The 17,605-nt window shown below is 45.0% G+C and overlaps 1 protein-coding gene across 13 annotated transcripts in view; it reads left to right on the top strand.

Moving 5' to 3' along the window:
• LOC109875133 (adhesion G protein-coupled receptor L2) overlaps positions 1 to 17,605 on the top strand; it is a 127,340-nt gene that overhangs the window by 95,159 nt on the left and 14,576 nt on the right. For all 13 annotated transcript variants that reach the window (XR_004206370.1, XR_004206369.1, XM_020467348.2 and 10 more), the window contains 3 exons: positions 2,165 to 2,374; positions 2,580 to 2,800; positions 3,885 to 3,951. Coding sequence is in view for 11 of the 13 variants with exons in the window: in XM_020467348.2 (XP_020322937.1) it covers positions 2,165 to 2,374; positions 2,580 to 2,800; positions 3,885 to 3,951 (498 nt within the window). In the remaining 2 variants the exon portion in view is untranslated. The remainder of the gene's footprint in view (positions 1 to 2,164; positions 2,375 to 2,579; positions 2,801 to 3,884; positions 3,952 to 17,605) is intronic.

The raw sequence follows: 17,605 nt of genomic DNA, 5'->3' as shown, positions 1-17,605 counted from the left end.
TGACTCATATCACGGAACGCATTACCTCATGTTCAGACCACTGTCCCTGAGTGATATTCTGGATGGTGAAGCCGTCTATTTTTTTTGCATATGGTTGTAGCCTACGTTGAAATGTGTTCATTTTCACTTTAATCAGCCCTTCACAGAGTGATCCCACACTATATTTTATAATGTCATCCCTTCACAGAGTGATCCCACACTATACTTTATAATGTCATCCCTTCACAGAGTGATCCCACACTATATTTTATAATGTCATCCCTTCACAGAGTGATCCCACACTATATTTTATAATGTCATCCCTTCACAGAGTGATCCCACACTATATTTTATAATGTCATCCCTTCACAGAGTGATCCCACACTATACTTTATAATGTCATCCCTTCACAGAGTGATCCCACACTATATTTTATAATGTCATCCCTTCACAGAGTGATCCCACACTATATTTTATAATGTCATCCCTTCACAGAGTGATCCCACACTATATTTTATAATGTAATCTCTTCACAGAGTGATCCCACACTGTATTTTATAATGTCATCCCTTCACAGAGTGATCCCACACTATACTTTATAATGTCATCCCTTCACAGAGTGATCCCACACTATATTTTATAATGTCATCCCTTCACAGAGTGATCCCACACTATATTTTATAATGTAATCTCTTCACAGAGTGATCCCACACTGTATTTTATAATGTCATCCCTTCACAGAGTGATCCCACACTATATTTTATAATGTCATCTCTTCACAGAGTGATCCCACACTATATTTTATAATGTCATCTCTTCACAGAGTGATCCCACACTATATTTTATAATGTCATACCTTCACAGAGCGATCCCACACTATATTTTATAATGTCATACCTTCACAGAGTGATCCCACACTATATTTTATAATGTCATCTCTTCACAGAGCGATCCCACACTGTATTTTATAATGTCATCCCTTCACAGAGTGATCCCACACTATATTTTATAATGTCATCCCTTCACAGAGTGATCCCACACTATATTTTATAATGTCATCTCTTCACAGAGTGATCCCACACTATATTTTATAATGTCATCTCTTCACAGAGTGATCCCACACTATATTTTATAATGTCATACCTTCACAGAGCGATCCCACACTATATTTTATAATGTCATACCTTCACAGAGCGACCCCACACTATATTTTATAATGTCATACCTTCACAGAGTGATCCCACACTATATTGTATAATGTCATACCTTCACAGAGTGATCCCACACTATATTTTATAATGTCATACCTTCACAGAGCGATCCCACACTATATTTTATAATGTCATACCTTCACAGAGTGATCCCACACTATATTTTATAATGTCATCTCTTCACAGAGCGATCCCACACTATATTTTATAATGTCATCCCTTCACAGAGTGATCCCACACTATATTTTATAATGTCATACCTTCACAGAGTGATCCCACACTATATTTTATAATGTCATCTCTTCACAGAGCGACCCCCAATATATGTTATAACATGTCACGCTTTTGTGACCGCTTACTAAGGACTTTACATTGGCAGGGCATCATCTGTTTCCTACAGTAGATGTTGAGTTTTCAAACCCTCAGTGAGCCAGGACATTCATGTTATGTCAAGGTTCATTGATGGGGACATGAAGTCTGTCATGTTTTATGTTTTCCGGCAGGCTATTGGGTCTAAACCCTCCCTCCTGTGTTGCCTCATGTTTCTGATTGGTACAGCTAGATGTTGAGTTAAATCCCTTTATAAATATCTGTATATGTCATGAAATCATATTTGCTCCATGATCTTACATGGTACATTATACCAGGTTATTGGGGTTACTTAAGATTATATAGCATATACTGATAAATGTTGGGAACGGGATTTGTTTAAAGAGGCCTGAGAAAGGAAGGTGGCGGTGGTGCTGTACTAGATAGCGTTGTCTATGTCTTCCTACTCATTGTATTCCCTAAACATTTGAATAAGATAAAAAGGTCTTCGCAACAAAGCAAAGCTTATTAGGTCTAACCACCCCCTGTGTTTAGGTACATCCGGCAGGTTGTTGCTTCTAACCCCATTGTCATGTTAGGTCTAAGATCCGGCAAGTTATTGGTTCTAACTCCGGCGGTGTGTGTCTCTCTGCCCTGTCCTCCAGGCAGAGGGGAGTGTCCATGAGCTGCTGCTGACGGTGATAACCCGGATGGGAATCGCTGTGTCGCTGGTGTGTCTGGCCATCAGCCTCTTCACCTTCTGCTTCTTCAGGGGCCTTCAGAGTGACCGCAACACCATCCACAAGAACCTCTGCCTCAACCTTTTCATTGCTGAGCTGGTCTTTCTTGTGGGCATCAATATGACTGAACCCAAGGTAAGGAGTGCCGGTGCCCCCCGAGCGTACACATGGATCGGAGTGGGCTTCGATGCACAGTTGTTTGGGCTAATTATCATTGTGTTCCCAGGGAATATGTTCCAGTTATCTTTGTCTACTTTAACTTCCCTTGTCTCAATGCAGCTTCAATGCCACTGTCCCTGTACCGCTCTATGTGTAACCTTTAAATGTGTCCCCATCCCAGCTGGTGTGTTCCATCATTGCGGTCGTTCTTCATTTCTTCTTCCTCGCGGCGTTTGCCTGGATGTGCCTGGAGGGCGTGCAGCTCTACCTCATGCTGGTTGAGGTGTTTGAGAGTGAGTTCTCCCGCAGGAAGTACTATTACGCCTCAGGATACCTCTTTCCCGCTGTGGTGGTGGGAATCTCGGCCGCCATCGACTACCGCAGCTACGGGACACCGAGAGCGTAAGTAACATCTTATCACATCTGTAGACCTTCTCTTTGTGTTCTTGGTACAAAATGCAGTAGCTAAGAAGTGGTGTCCGTGCGTCCAGTAACCGCCAGGTGCAGGGTACGAAAAGTAATGTCAAGAAAGATAGAAATAAAGATAGATACCCTCTTCAGATGTTGACCTTGGGGTGGAAACATTGCACAATAAAACTGGGATCATTCAACAGTATCTATCTTCCTTTCTTGGTGCAGAGAGCATCAGGCCTCCCAAGCCAGCCAGCTCCAGATCAAGACTTCCTTTCTTCGCACATAGATAGATATATTGCTAATGAGAGCTACATCACAGGCCCCAGTCTCCCACTGCCTCTCCCTCTGCCTCCTGGCAAATGTACACCCTGTCATATAGGAAAGCTGTGAGCAAAACTACTACATTAATGAGTTGTCTGGCCGGTCGGTTGCTCTGGTCTGGTGTGTTCTCTGTGAGCTAGTTTTTTCTCTCTTGACCTTAATTCTTTAAACTTTTCTTCTCCAGTGGCCTTTATCCAAGAAACAAGCCATATGATTTGTCGTAGGCTTTTCTTTTTCCAGAGGGAGTTATGTAAATTGGGTATTCTTTTTACATTCGGGTCTGTAGTGCAGCACTCCCTGCATTTGAATGAACATATTATCTGATAATACATACAGTAGCTTCAGCACAAATCTTGTTGGAACTATTTGTGCGTACGTTTTGACTGTGTTTAGGGTCAAAAGTATAGCCAGACTGCTCTCTCAATTGTAGACTTTGGCAGACTGAAGTCATGAATGCAATACCAGTGCTGTTGTATGGCTCACAGCCAGAATGTGTTCAAGGTCAGGTTCTCTCTGTGGTCCAGAATGACAATCACTATTCTATTGCTGTAGTAACTATATCATCATGTCATCTAGCTAGTCTAGAAGCCAGGCTGGCTACTGATCAGTAGGATACATTGTGACAAATGCTGCTGTGTTTTTAGAGTGTAGAAAATGCAGAGATGTCACAGTCACAGTGGGGGAGACAGAATAGATCATTTGCTCTTGAGGGATGTCGATCACCTGATCACATGACCATGTTCCATTGCAGCTGCTGGCTGAGGGTGGATAACCACTTCATTTGGAGCTTCATAGGACCTGTCACCTTCATTATCATGGTAAGCCACATTATACTTTATGGGATGTGTGTGTGTCTATGATGGCATGAAAGCCCGGTATATTATGTGCATTATCCATACAGTATGGGCTTGAGTGTCTGTGTCTCTGACTAAGTCTGTTACTATGTTGGTATCTGTGTCTGTGTCTCTGCCTACGTCTGTTACTATGTTGGTGTCTGTCTCTGCCTACGTCTGTTACTATGTTGGTATCTGTGTCTGTGTCTCTGCCTACGTCTGATACTATGTTGGTATCTGTGTCTGTGTCTCTGCCTAAGTCTGTTACTATGTTGGTATCTGTGTCTGTGTCTCTGCCTACGTCTGTTACTATGTTGGTGTCTGTGTCTCTGCCTACGTCTGTTACTATGTTGGTGTCTGTGTCTCTGCCTACGTCTGTTACTATGTTGGTATCTGTGTCTGTGTCTCTGCCTACGTCTGATACTATGTTGGTATCTGTGTCTGTGTCTCTGCCTAAGTCTGTTACTATGTTGGTATCTGTGTCTGTGTCTCTGCCTACGTCTGTTACTATGTTGGTGTCTGTGTCTCTGCCTACGTCTGTTACTATGTTGGTGTCTGTCTCTGCCTACGTCTGTTACTATGTTGGTATCTGTGTCTGTGTCTCTGCCTACGTCTGATACTATGTTGGTATCTGTGTCTGTGTCTCTGCCTAAGTCTGTTACTATGTTGGTATCTGTGTCTGTGTCTCTGCCTACGTCTGATACTATGTTGGTATCTGTGTCTGTGTCTCTGCCTACGTCTGTTACTATGTTGGTGTCTGTGTCTCTGCCTACGTCTGATACTATGTTGGTATCTGTGTCTGTGTCTCTGCCTACGTCTGTTACTATGTTGGTGTCTGTGTCTCTGCCTACATCTGATACTATGTTGGTGTCTGTGTCTCTGCCTACGTCTGTTACTATGTTGGTATCTGTGTCTGCCTACATCTGATACTATGTTGGTGTCTGTGTCTCTGCCTACGTCTGATACTATGTTGGTGTCTGTGTCTCTGCCTACGTCTGTTACTATGTTGGTATCTGTGTCTGCCTACATCTGATACTATGTTGGTATCTGTGTCTGTGTCTCTGCCTACGTCTGTTACTATGTTGGTGTCTGTCTCTGCCTACGTCTGTTACTATGTTGGTATCTGTGTCTGTGTCTCTGCCTACGTCTGATACTATGTTGGTATCTGTGTCTGTGTCTCTGCCTAAGTCTGTTACTATGTTGGTATCTGTGTCTGTGTCTCTGCCTACGTCTGTTACTATGTTGGTGTCTGTGTCTCTGCCTACGTCTGTTACTATGTTGGTGTCTGTGTCTCTGCCTACGTCTGTTACTATGTTGGTATCTGTGTCTGTGTCTCTGCCTACGTCTGATACTATGTTGGTATCTGTGTCTGTGTCTCTGCCTAAGTCTGTTACTATGTTGGTATCTGTGTCTGTGTCTCTGCCTACGTCTGTTACTATGTTGGTGTCTGTGTCTCTGCCTACGTCTGTTACTATGTTGGTGTCTGTCTCTGCCTACGTCTGTTACTATGTTGGTATCTGTGTCTGTGTCTCTGCCTACGTCTGATACTATGTTGGTATCTGTGTCTGTGTCTCTGCCTAAGTCTGTTACTATGTTGGTATCTGTGTCTGTGTCTCTGCCTACGTCTGATACTATGTTGGTATCTGTGTCTGTGTCTCTGCCTACGTCTGTTACTATGTTGGTGTCTGTGTCTCTGCCTACGTCTGATACTATGTTGGTATCTGTGTCTGTGTCTCTGCCTACGTCTGTTACTATGTTGGTGTCTGTGTCTCTGCCTACGTCTGTTACTATGTTGGTATCTGTCTCTGCCTACGTCTGTTACTATGTTGGTGTCTGTGTCTCTGCCTACGTCTGATACTATGTTGGTATCTGTGTCTGTGTCTCTGCCTACGTCTGTTACTATGTTGGTGTCTGTGTCTCTGCCTACGTCTGTTACTATGTTGGTGTCTGTGTCTCTGCCTACGTCTGTTACTATGTTGGCATCTGTGTCTGTGTCTCTGCCTACGTCTGTTACTATGTTGGTATCTGTGTCTGTGTCTCTGCCTACGTCTGTTACTATGTTGGTATCTGTGTCTGTGTCTCTGCCTACGTCTGTTACTATGTTGGTATCTGTGTCTGTGTCTCTGCCTACGTCTGATACTATGTTGGTATCTGTGTCTGTGTCTCTGCCTACGTCTGTTACTATGTTGGTATCTGTGTCTGCCTACATCTGATACTATGTTGGTATCTGTGTCTGTGTCTCTGCCTACGTCTGTTACTATGTTGGTATCTGTGTCTCTGCCTACGTCTGTTACTATGTTGGTATCTGTGTCTGTGTCTCTGCCTACGTCTGATACTATGTTGGTATCTGTGTCTGTGTCTCTGCCTACGTCTGTTACTATGTTGGTATCTGTCTCTGCCTACGTCTGTTACTATGTTGGTATCTGTGTCTGTGTCTCTGCCTACGTCTGTTACTATGTTGGTATCTGTGTCTCTGCCTACGTCTGTTACTATGTTGGTATCTGTCTCTGCCTACGTCTGATACTATGTTGGTATCTGTCTCTGCCTACGTCTGTTACTATGTTGGTGTCTGTGTCTCTGCCTACGTCTGTTACTATGTTGGTATCTGTCTCTGCCTACGTCTGTTACTATGTTGGTGTCTGTGTCTCTGCCTACGTCTGATACTATGTTGGTGTCTGTCTCTGCCTACGTCTGTTACTATGTTGGTGTCTGTCTCTGCCTACGTCTGTTACTATGTTGGTGTCTGTGTCTCTGCCTACGTCTGTTACTATGTTGGTGTCTGTGTCTCTGCCTACGTCTGTTACTATGTTGGTGTCTGTCTCTGCCTACGTCTGTTACTATGTTGGTATCTGTGTCTGTGTCTCTGCCTACGTCTGTTACTATGTTGGTGTCTGTCTCTGCCTACGTCTGTTACTATGTTGGTATCTGTGTCTGTGTCTCTGCCTACGTCTGATACTATGTTGGTGTCTGTCTCTGCCTACGTCTGTTACTATGTTGGTATCTGTGTCTGTGTCTCTGCCTACGTCTGTTACTATGTTGGTGTCTGTCTCTGCCTACGTCTGTTACTATGTTGGTATCTGTGTCTGTGTCTCTGCCTACGTCTGATACTATGTTGGTGTCTGTCTCTGCCTACGTCTGATACTATGTTGGTGTCTGTCTCTGCCTACGTCTGTTACTATGTTGGTATCTGTGTCTGTGTCTCTGCCTACGTCTGTTACTATGTTGGTGTCTGTCTCTGCCTACGTCTGTTACTATGTTGGTATCTGTGTCTGTGTCTCTGCCTACGTCTGATACTATGTTGGTGTCTGTCTCTGCCTACGTCTGTTACTATGTTGGTATCTGTCTCTGCCTACGTCTGTTACTATGTTGGTGTCTGTGTCTCTGCCTACGTCTGTTACTATGTTGGTGTCTGTCTCTGCCTACGTCTGTTACTATGTTGGTATCTGTGTCTGTGTCTCTGCCTACGTCTGATACTATGTTGGTGTCTGTGTCTCTGCCTACGTCTGTTACTATGTTGGTATCTGTCTCTGCCTACGTCTGTTACTATGTTGGTGTCTGTGTCTCTGCCTACGTCTGATACTATGTTGGTGTCTGTGTCTCTGCCTACGTCTGTTACTATGTTGGTGTCTGTGTCTCTGCCTACGTCTGTTACTATGTTGGTGTCTGTGTCTCTGCCTATGTCTGTTACTATGTTGGTGTCTGTGTCTCTGCCTACGTCTGTTACTATGTTGGTGTCTGTGTCTCTGCCTACGTCTGATACTATGTTGGTATCTGTGTCTGTGTCTCTGCCTACGTCTGTTACTATGTTGGTGTCTGTGTCTCTGCCTACGTCTGTTACTATGTTGGTGTCTGTGTCTCTGCCTACGTCTGATACTATGTTGGTGTCTGTGTCTGTGTCTCTGCCTACGTCTGTTACTATGTTGGTGTCTGTGTCTCTGCCTACGTCTGTTACTATGTTGGTGTCTGTGTCTCTGCCTACGTCTGATACTATGTTGGTATCTGTGTCTGTGTCTCTGCCTACGTCTGATACTATGTTGGTATCTGTGTCTGCCTACGTCTGATACTATGTTGGTGTCTGTGTCTCTGCCTACGTCTGTTACTATGTTGGTATCTGTGTCTGTGTCTCTGCCTACGTCTGTTACTATGTTGGTATCTGTGTCTGTGTCTCTGCCTACGTCTGATACTATGTTGGTATCTGTGTCTGTGTCTCTGCCTACGTCTGTTACTATGTTGGTGTCTGTGTCTCTGCCTACGTCTGTTACTATGTTGGCATCTGTGTCTGTGTCTCTGCCTACATCTGATACTATGTTGGTGTCTGTGTCTCTGCCTACGTCTGATACTATGTTGGTATCTGTGTCTGTGTCTCTGCCTACGTCTGATACTATGTTGGTATCTGTGTCTGCCTACGTCTGATACTATGTTGGTGTCTGTGTCTCTGCCTACGTCTGTTACTATGTTGGTATCTGTGTCTGTGTCTCTGCCTACGTCTGTTACTATGTTGGTATCTGTGTCTGTGTCTCTGCCTACGTCTGATACTATGTTGGTATCTGTGTCTGTGTCTCTGCCTACGTCTGTTACTATGTTGGTGTCTGTGTCTCTGCCTACGTCTGTTACTATGTTGGCATCTGTGTCTGTGTCTCTGCCTACATCTGATACTATGTTGGTGTCTGTGTCTGTGTCTCTGCCTACGTCTGTTACTATGTTGGTATCTGTGTCTGTGTCTCTGCCTACGTCTGATACTATGTTGGTATCTGTGTCTGTGTCTCTGCCTACGTCTGTTACTATGTTGGTATCTGTGTCTGTGTCTCTGCCTACGTCTGTTACTATGTTGGTATCTGTGTCTGTGTCTCTGCCTACGTCTGTTACTATGTTGGTATCTGTGTCTGCCTACATCTGATACTATGTTGGTATCTGTGTCTGTGTCTCTGCCTACGTCTGTTACTATGTTGGTATCTGTGTCTCTGCCTACGTCTGTTACTATGTTGGTATCTGTGTCTGTGTCTCTGCCTACGTCTGATACTATGTTGGTATCTGTGTCTGTGTCTCTGCCTACGTCTGTTACTATGTTGGTATCTGTCTCTGCCTACGTCTGTTACTATGTTGGTATCTGTCTCTGCCTACGTCTGATACTATGTTGGTGTCTGTGTCTCTGCCTACGTCTGTTACTATGTTGGTATCTGTGTCTCTGCCTACGTCTGTTACTATGTTGGTATCTGTCTCTGCCTACGTCTGTTACTATGTTGGTGTCTGTCTCTGCCTACGTCTGTTACTATGTTGGTGTCTGTCTCTGCCTACGTCTGTTACTATGTTGGTATCTGTCTCTGCCTACGTCTGATACTATGTTGGTGTCTGTGTCTCTGCCTACGTCTGATACTATGTTGGTGTCTGTGTCTCTGCCTACGTCTGTTACTATGTTGGTATCTGTCTCTGCCTACGTCTGATACTATGTTGGTGTCTGTGTCTCTGCCTACGTCTGCTACTATGTTGGTATCTGTGTCTCTGCCTACGTCTGTTACTATGTTGGTATCTGTGTCTGCCTACGTCTGTTACTATGTTGGTGTCTGTGTCTCTGCCTACGTCTGTTACTATGTTGGCATCTGTGTCTGTGTCTCTGCCTACATCTGATACTATGTTGGTGTCTGTGTCTGTGTCTCTGCCTACGTCTGTTACTATGTTGGTATCTGTGTCTGTGTCTCTGCCTACGTCTGATACTATGTTGGTATCTGTGTCTGTGTCTCTGCCTACGTCTGTTACTATGTTGGTATCTGTGTCTGTGTCTCTGCCTACGTCTGATACTATGTTGGTATCTGTGTCTGTGTCTCTGCCTACGTCTGTTACTATGTTGGTGTCTGTGTCTCTGCCTACGTCTGTTACTATGTTGGTGTCTGTGTCTCTGCCTACGTCTGATACTATGTTGGTGTCTGTGTCTGTGTCTCTGCCTACGTCTGTTACTATGTTGGTGTCTGTGTCTCTGCCTACGTCTGTTACTATGTTGGTGTCTGTGTCTCTGCCTACGTCTGATACTATGTTGGTATCTGTGTCTGTGTCTCTGCCTACGTCTGATACTATGTTGGTATCTGTGTCTGCCTACGTCTGATACTATGTTGGTGTCTGTGTCTCTGCCTACGTCTGTTACTATGTTGGTATCTGTGTCTGTGTCTCTGCCTACGTCTGTTACTATGTTGGTATCTGTGTCTGTGTCTCTGCCTACGTCTGATACTATGTTGGTATCTGTGTCTGTGTCTCTGCCTACGTCTGTTACTATGTTGGTGTCTGTGTCTCTGCCTACGTCTGTTACTATGTTGGCATCTGTGTCTGTGTCTCTGCCTACATCTGATACTATGTTGGTGTCTGTGTCTCTGCCTACGTCTGATACTATGTTGGTATCTGTGTCTGTGTCTCTGCCTACGTCTGATACTATGTTGGTATCTGTGTCTGCCTACGTCTGATACTATGTTGGTGTCTGTGTCTCTGCCTACGTCTGTTACTATGTTGGTATCTGTGTCTGTGTCTCTGCCTACGTCTGTTACTATGTTGGTATCTGTGTCTGTGTCTCTGCCTACGTCTGATACTATGTTGGTATCTGTGTCTGTGTCTCTGCCTACGTCTGTTACTATGTTGGTGTCTGTGTCTCTGCCTACGTCTGTTACTATGTTGGCATCTGTGTCTGTGTCTCTGCCTACATCTGATACTATGTTGGTGTCTGTGTCTGTGTCTCTGCCTACGTCTGTTACTATGTTGGTATCTGTGTCTGTGTCTCTGCCTACGTCTGATACTATGTTGGTATCTGTGTCTGTGTCTCTGCCTACGTCTGTTACTATGTTGGTATCTGTGTCTGTGTCTCTGCCTACGTCTGTTACTATGTTGGTATCTGTGTCTGTGTCTCTGCCTACGTCTGTTACTATGTTGGTATCTGTGTCTGCCTACATCTGATACTATGTTGGTATCTGTGTCTGTGTCTCTGCCTACGTCTGTTACTATGTTGGTATCTGTGTCTCTGCCTACGTCTGTTACTATGTTGGTATCTGTGTCTGTGTCTCTGCCTACGTCTGATACTATGTTGGTATCTGTGTCTGTGTCTCTGCCTACGTCTGTTACTATGTTGGTATCTGTCTCTGCCTACGTCTGTTACTATGTTGGTATCTGTCTCTGCCTACGTCTGATACTATGTTGGTGTCTGTGTCTCTGCCTACGTCTGTTACTATGTTGGTATCTGTGTCTCTGCCTACGTCTGTTACTATGTTGGTATCTGTCTCTGCCTACGTCTGTTACTATGTTGGTGTCTGTCTCTGCCTACGTCTGTTACTATGTTGGTGTCTGTCTCTGCCTACGTCTGTTACTATGTTGGTATCTGTCTCTGCCTACGTCTGATACTATGTTGGTGTCTGTGTCTCTGCCTACGTCTGATACTATGTTGGTGTCTGTGTCTCTGCCTACGTCTGTTACTATGTTGGTATCTGTCTCTGCCTACGTCTGATACTATGTTGGTGTCTGTGTCTCTGCCTACGTCTGCTACTATGTTGGTATCTGTGTCTCTGCCTACGTCTGTTACTATGTTGGTATCTGTGTCTGCCTACGTCTGTTACTATGTTGGTGTCTGTGTCTCTGCCTACGTCTGTTACTATGTTGGCATCTGTGTCTGTGTCTCTGCCTACATCTGATACTATGTTGGTGTCTGTGTCTGTGTCTCTGCCTACGTCTGTTACTATGTTGGTATCTGTGTCTGTGTCTCTGCCTACGTCTGATACTATGTTGGTATCTGTGTCTGTGTCTCTGCCTACGTCTGTTACTATGTTGGTATCTGTGTCTGTGTCTCTGCCTACGTCTGTTACTATGTTGGTATCTGTGTCTGTGTCTCTGCCTACGTCTGTTACTATGTTGGTATCTGTGTCTGCCTACATCTGATACTATGTTGGTATCTGTGTCTGTGTCTCTGCCTACGTCTGTTACTATGTTGGTATCTGTGTCTCTGCCTACGTCTGTTACTATGTTGGTATCTGTGTCTGTGTCTCTGCCTACGTCTGATACTATGTTGGTATCTGTGTCTGTGTCTCTGCCTACGTCTGTTACTATGTTGGTATCTGTCTCTGCCTACGTCTGTTACTATGTTGGTATCTGTCTCTGCCTACGTCTGATACTATGTTGGTGTCTGTGTCTCTGCCTACGTCTGTTACTATGTTGGTATCTGTGTCTCTGCCTACGTCTGTTACTATGTTGGTATCTGTCTCTGCCTACGTCTGTTACTATGTTGGTGTCTGTCTCTGCCTACGTCTGTTACTATGTTGGTGTCTGTCTCTGCCTACGTCTGTTACTATGTTGGTATCTGTCTCTGCCTACGTCTGATACTATGTTGGTGTCTGTGTCTCTGCCTACGTCTGATACTATGTTGGTGTCTGTGTCTCTGCCTACGTCTGTTACTATGTTGGTATCTGTCTCTGCCTACGTCTGATACTATGTTGGTGTCTGTGTCTCTGCCTACGTCTGTTACTATGTTGGTATCTGTGTCTGCCTACGTCTGATACTATGTTGGTATCTGTGTCTGTGTCTCTGCCTACGTCTGTTACTATGTTGGTATCTGTCTCTGCCTACGTCTGATACTATGTTGGTATAGTCTGTTACATGTATGTGTTTTCCACAAAGTAATGTGAATGGGGGGAAAAGTTAATGTTTTTTTTTTTCTGTCTCGCCTGGTCACTTAGCTATTGCTTTTGCTGATCAAGTTGCATGAAAGGAAAGTGGTCCATTATAGCTGACATGAGGACATCAGCAGTCATTCAGCTGTAAAATCCTATGAAATTTGTCTAGTCTAGTGAGCAGCAGCATTCATCAGCTTAGCTGTTTGTTTGGTGGAAATAGTTGATGATTGAGGAAGCAGGTCTTGCCTTACACTGTCAGTTGTCTGAGGAGGAGGAGAGACAATCTCAGGCATGAAGGTCATTTGCTCAGGGTTGAACATGGAAATAATGAGTGGGTGGGCCAGACAGCCATTACCCATAACCCCCTGGCCCTCCCGAGGATCATGACACATCCCCAGCCAATCACGTCGTATGGACATCTCCATCCTCACCTCTAAATATTTCATGCAGGCCGCATGGAGTTCACACACGCGTACACACACCCATGCATGCACATACAGGACCAGTCAAAAGTTTGGACACCTACTCATTCAGGCGTTTTTCTTTATTTGTACTATTTTCTACATTGTAGAATAATAGTGAAGACATCATAACTATGAAATAACACACATGGAATCGTGTAGTAATCAAAAAAGTGTTAAACAAATCAAAATGTATTTTAGATTCTTCAAAGTAGCCACCCATTATGACAGATTTGCACACTCTTGGCATTCTCTCAACCAGCTTCACCTGGAATGCTTTTCCAACAGTCTTGAAGGAGTTCCCACATATGCTGAGCACTTGTTGGCTGCTTTTCCTTCACTCTGCGGTCCAACTCATCCCCAATCATCTCAATTGGGTTGAGGTCAGGTGATTGTGGAGGCCAGGTCATCTGATGCAGCACTCCATCACTCTCCTTCTTGGTCAAATTGCCCATACACAGCCTGGAGGTGTCATTGTCCTGTAGAAAAACAAATTATAGTCCCACTAAGAGTAAACTAGATAGGATGGTGTATTGCTGCAGAATCTGTGGTAGCCATGCTGGTTAAGTGTGCCTTGAATTCTAAATAAATCACTGACAGTGTCACCAGCAAAGCACCCCCACACCATCACACCTCTTCCTCCATGCTTCACAGTGGGAACCACACATGCAGAGATCATCCGTTCACCTACTTTGCATCTCACATAGACACAGGGGTTGGAACCAAAAATGTAACAGATTTCTACCGGTCTAATGTCCATTGCTGGTGTTTCTTGGCCCAAGCAAGTCTCTTCTTATTATTGGCGTCCTTAAGTAGTGGTTTCTTTGCAGGAATTCGACCTTGAATTCCTGATTCACGCAGTCTCCTATGGACAGTTGATGTTGAGATGTGTCTGTTACTTGAACTCTGTGAAGCATGTACAGTGCCTTGCGAAAGTTCGGCCCCCTTGAACTTTGCGACCTTTTGCCACATTTCAGGCTTCAAACATAAAGATATAAAACTGTATTTTTTTGTGAAGAATCAACAACAAGTGGGACACAATCATGAAGTGGAACGACATTTATTGGATATTTTAAACTTTTTTAACAAATCAAAAACTGAAAAATTGGGTGTGCAAAATTATTCAGCCCCTTTACTTTCAGTGCAGCAAACTCTCTCCAGAAGTTCAGTGAGGATATTTATATTTATATATTTGTTTTGTAACTACATGATTCCATGTGTGTTATTTCATAGTTTTGATGTCTTCACTGTTATTCTACAATGTAGTAAATGGTGAAAAGAAAGAAAAACCCTGGAATCAGTAGGTGTGTCCAAACTTTGGACTGGTACTGTACATTTGCATTATTCACACAGAAAACATGTGAACATACTGTGTTTGTACAGCACATACACACGCACATACTCTGCATAGATACATAAGGGAAAGGGTGCTGTGGTTTTGGTGGTGTGTTTTCTGAGGAGGTAATGGGTAGTGCAGAGTCCGTAGAGGGTGGGGTGCGGGGAGAAGCAAGGACATGTACAGTTCTGTGCCTGCCTCTCTGCCTGCCTGCCTCTCTGCCTGACTGCCTCTCTGCCTGCCTGCCTGCCTCTCTGCCTGCCTGCTTCTCTGCCTGCCTGCTTCTCTGCCTGCCTGCCTCTCTGCCTGCCTGCCTCTCTGCCTGCCTGCCTCTCTGCCTGCCTGCCTCTCTGCCTGCCTCTCTGCCTGCCTGCCTCTCTGCCTGCCTGCCTCTCTGCCTGCCTGCCTCTCTGCCTGCCTCTCTGACTGCCTCTCTGCCTGCCTCTCTGCCTGCCTGCCTCTCTGCCTGCCTGCCTCTCTGACTGCCTCTCTGCCTGCCTCTCTGCCTGCCTGCCTTAGGGCTGTGACGGTCATGGAACTTTATTTGACGGTAATTGGCCAGCCAAATGACCGTGGTGACCTCAATAACCGTTTATATACGAAATTATGCACAATTTATGCTCCTGATTGCATTTGCTGCCATAGAAATAGAATAAATAGAGTGGGTGTCCCCTTTCAAGTCAATGAGGGCGTAATGGGTGGACTGGCAGCTCGTGAATGATATGCTAAAATATGGGTTGTGATTTGTTGATTCAACTCAACTGACATTACAAAAAATGCCATGTAAAAAATATATTTTTTAAACGATTATGATAGTTATTGTTTTCATGACGCTCTACATCCATAACAGTCGGTTACACGGCTATACGGTAGTTGAGCCAGCCCTAAGCTGCCTCTGCCTGCTTCTCTGCCTGACTGCCTGTCTCATCAGATCTGTGTCATCACTGGCGGCTGTGTTAAATGCATCTCCAACCACTAGACTCATGCAGACCTAAATCGGCCCTGGTGGCTAGGAGACAAACATCACTTTGATCTAAAATCCCTTCTCTGTCTTTTCTTCTCTCCTTCTATCCCTCTCTCTGTCTCTACCTATATCCTTCTGTCTCTACCTCTATCCCTCTCTCTGTCTCTACCTATATCCCTCTGTCTCTACCTATATCCCTCTGTCTCTACCTCTATCCCTCTCTCTGTCTCTACCTCTATCCCTCTCTCTGTCTCTACCTCTATCCCTCTCTCTGTCTCTCCCTCTATCCCTCTCTCTGTCTCTACCTATATCCCTCTGTCTCTACCTCTATCCCTCTCTCTGTCTCTACCTCTATCCCTCTCTCTGTCTCTACCTATATCCCTCTCTGTCTCTCCCTCTATCCCTCTCTCTGTCTCTACCTATATCCCTCTGTCTCTACCTCTATCCCTCTCTCTGTCTCTACCTCTATCCCTCTCTCTGTCTCTACCTATATCCCTCTCTGTCTCTCCCTCTATCCCTCTCTCTGTCTCTACCTGTATCCCTCTGTCTCTACCTCTATCCCTCTCTCTGTCTCTACCTATATCCCTCTGTCTCTACCTCTATCCCTCTCTCTGTCTCTACCTCTATCCCTCTCTCTGTCTCTCCCTCTATCCCTCTCTGTCTCTCCCTCTATCCCTCTCTGTCTCTCCCTCTATCCCTCTGTCTCTCCCTCTATCCCTCTCTCTCCCTCTATCCCTCTGTCTCTCCCTCTATCCCTCTGTCTCTACCTCTATCCCGCTCTCTGTCTCTACCTCTATCCCTCTCTCTGTCTCTCCCTCTATCCCTCTCTGTCTCTCCGTCTATCCCTCTCTCTGTCTCTCCCTCTATCCCTCTGTCTCTCCCTCTATCCCTCTGTCTCTCCCTCTATCCCTCTCTCTGTCTCTCCCTCTATCCCTCTCTCTGTCTCTCCCTCTATCCCTCTCTCTGTCTCTCCCTCTATCCCTCTCTCTGTCTCTCCCTCTATCCCTCTCTCTGTCTCTCCCTCTCTCTGTCTCTCCCTCTATCCCTCTGTCTTTCCCTCTATCTCTCTGTCTCTCCCTCTATCCCTCTGTCTCTACCTCTATCCCTCTCTCTGTCTCTCCCTCTATCCCTCTCTCTGTCTCTCCCTCTATCCCTCTGTCTCTCCCTCTATCCCTCTATCCCTCTGTCTCTCCCTCTGTCTCTCCCTCTATCCCTCTATCCCTCTGTCTCTCCCTCTATCCCTCTGTCTCTCCCTCTATCCCTCTCTCTGTCTCTCCCTCTATCCCTCTCTCTGTCTCTACCTCTATCCCTCTCTCTGTCTCTCCCTCTATCCCTCTCTGTCTCTCCCTCTATCCCTCTCTCTGTCTCTCCCTCTATCCCTCTGTCTCTCCCTCTATCCCTCTGTCTCTCTCTCTCTATCTCTCTCCCTCTCTCTCTCTCCCCCTATCCCCCTCTCTCTCTCCCTCTATCCCTCTCACTAACTCTGCCCTCTCCCTCTTCCACCCCACGTTATTGGTTTCTATTTGAAAAGGATGTATATAGCTACGGCTCTATATTGGCCTGGTGTATTCATGTTTTAGAGTGAGATTATATACTGAACAGCTTTCATAAAATTCAGCCCTCAAGTATATTGCATTTGATCATCTTGGGACAGTATCTCTGCTAGATCAGAATGTCTTTGTATTCCTTCCAAGCCAGGCAGTTATTGTCATTTATTTTCTTTCATAGAGAATGTTGTAATAACTGAAAATGCTAAATATATAGAAGTATAAAAAGATAGAATATTTACTGAACAATTGTTTTCAGTGAGGTTTTAATGTCCCATATCCCTCCTTCCCCTGGTGGCGGTGGGCCTCCCTGTGCTTACAGACAAACATCCTGAAGTCATGGAAACCTTTCTGAATGTATAGCTTAGAATATGGAGCTGTTTTTCCTGGCTCCAGTCCTTTGTTTCTAAAATATGGCGTTCTGGTCTCTCTCTCGTTCTCTGTTCTGTTTTTGCTGTATTAGATGAACATTCCCATGCTGTGATGAGTAATAACACGTGTTTGGCACCAGACTGCTTGGCCAAGGCCTGAGGTGTTGTGCGTTACGTCAGGCATAGGAGTGGGACGGGGCATTCGAGGCACTTTATCATAGCCAGTGTTAGTGGAGCTGGAGACCAAAGCTACGCTACATCCTCTCTATTCTCACATTTGGGAGTCTGTTTTAAAGATTGAACATTTCATATCCCTCTTGGTAT

The sequence above is a fragment of the Oncorhynchus kisutch genome, linkage group LG30, assembly GCF_002021735.2.
Source record: "Oncorhynchus kisutch isolate 150728-3 linkage group LG30, Okis_V2, whole genome shotgun sequence".
Lineage (NCBI taxonomy): Eukaryota > Metazoa > Chordata > Actinopteri > Salmoniformes > Salmonidae > Oncorhynchus > Oncorhynchus kisutch.
Note: the sequence above shows the minus strand (reverse complement) of the source record. Positions and strands in the feature narration are given on the sequence as shown.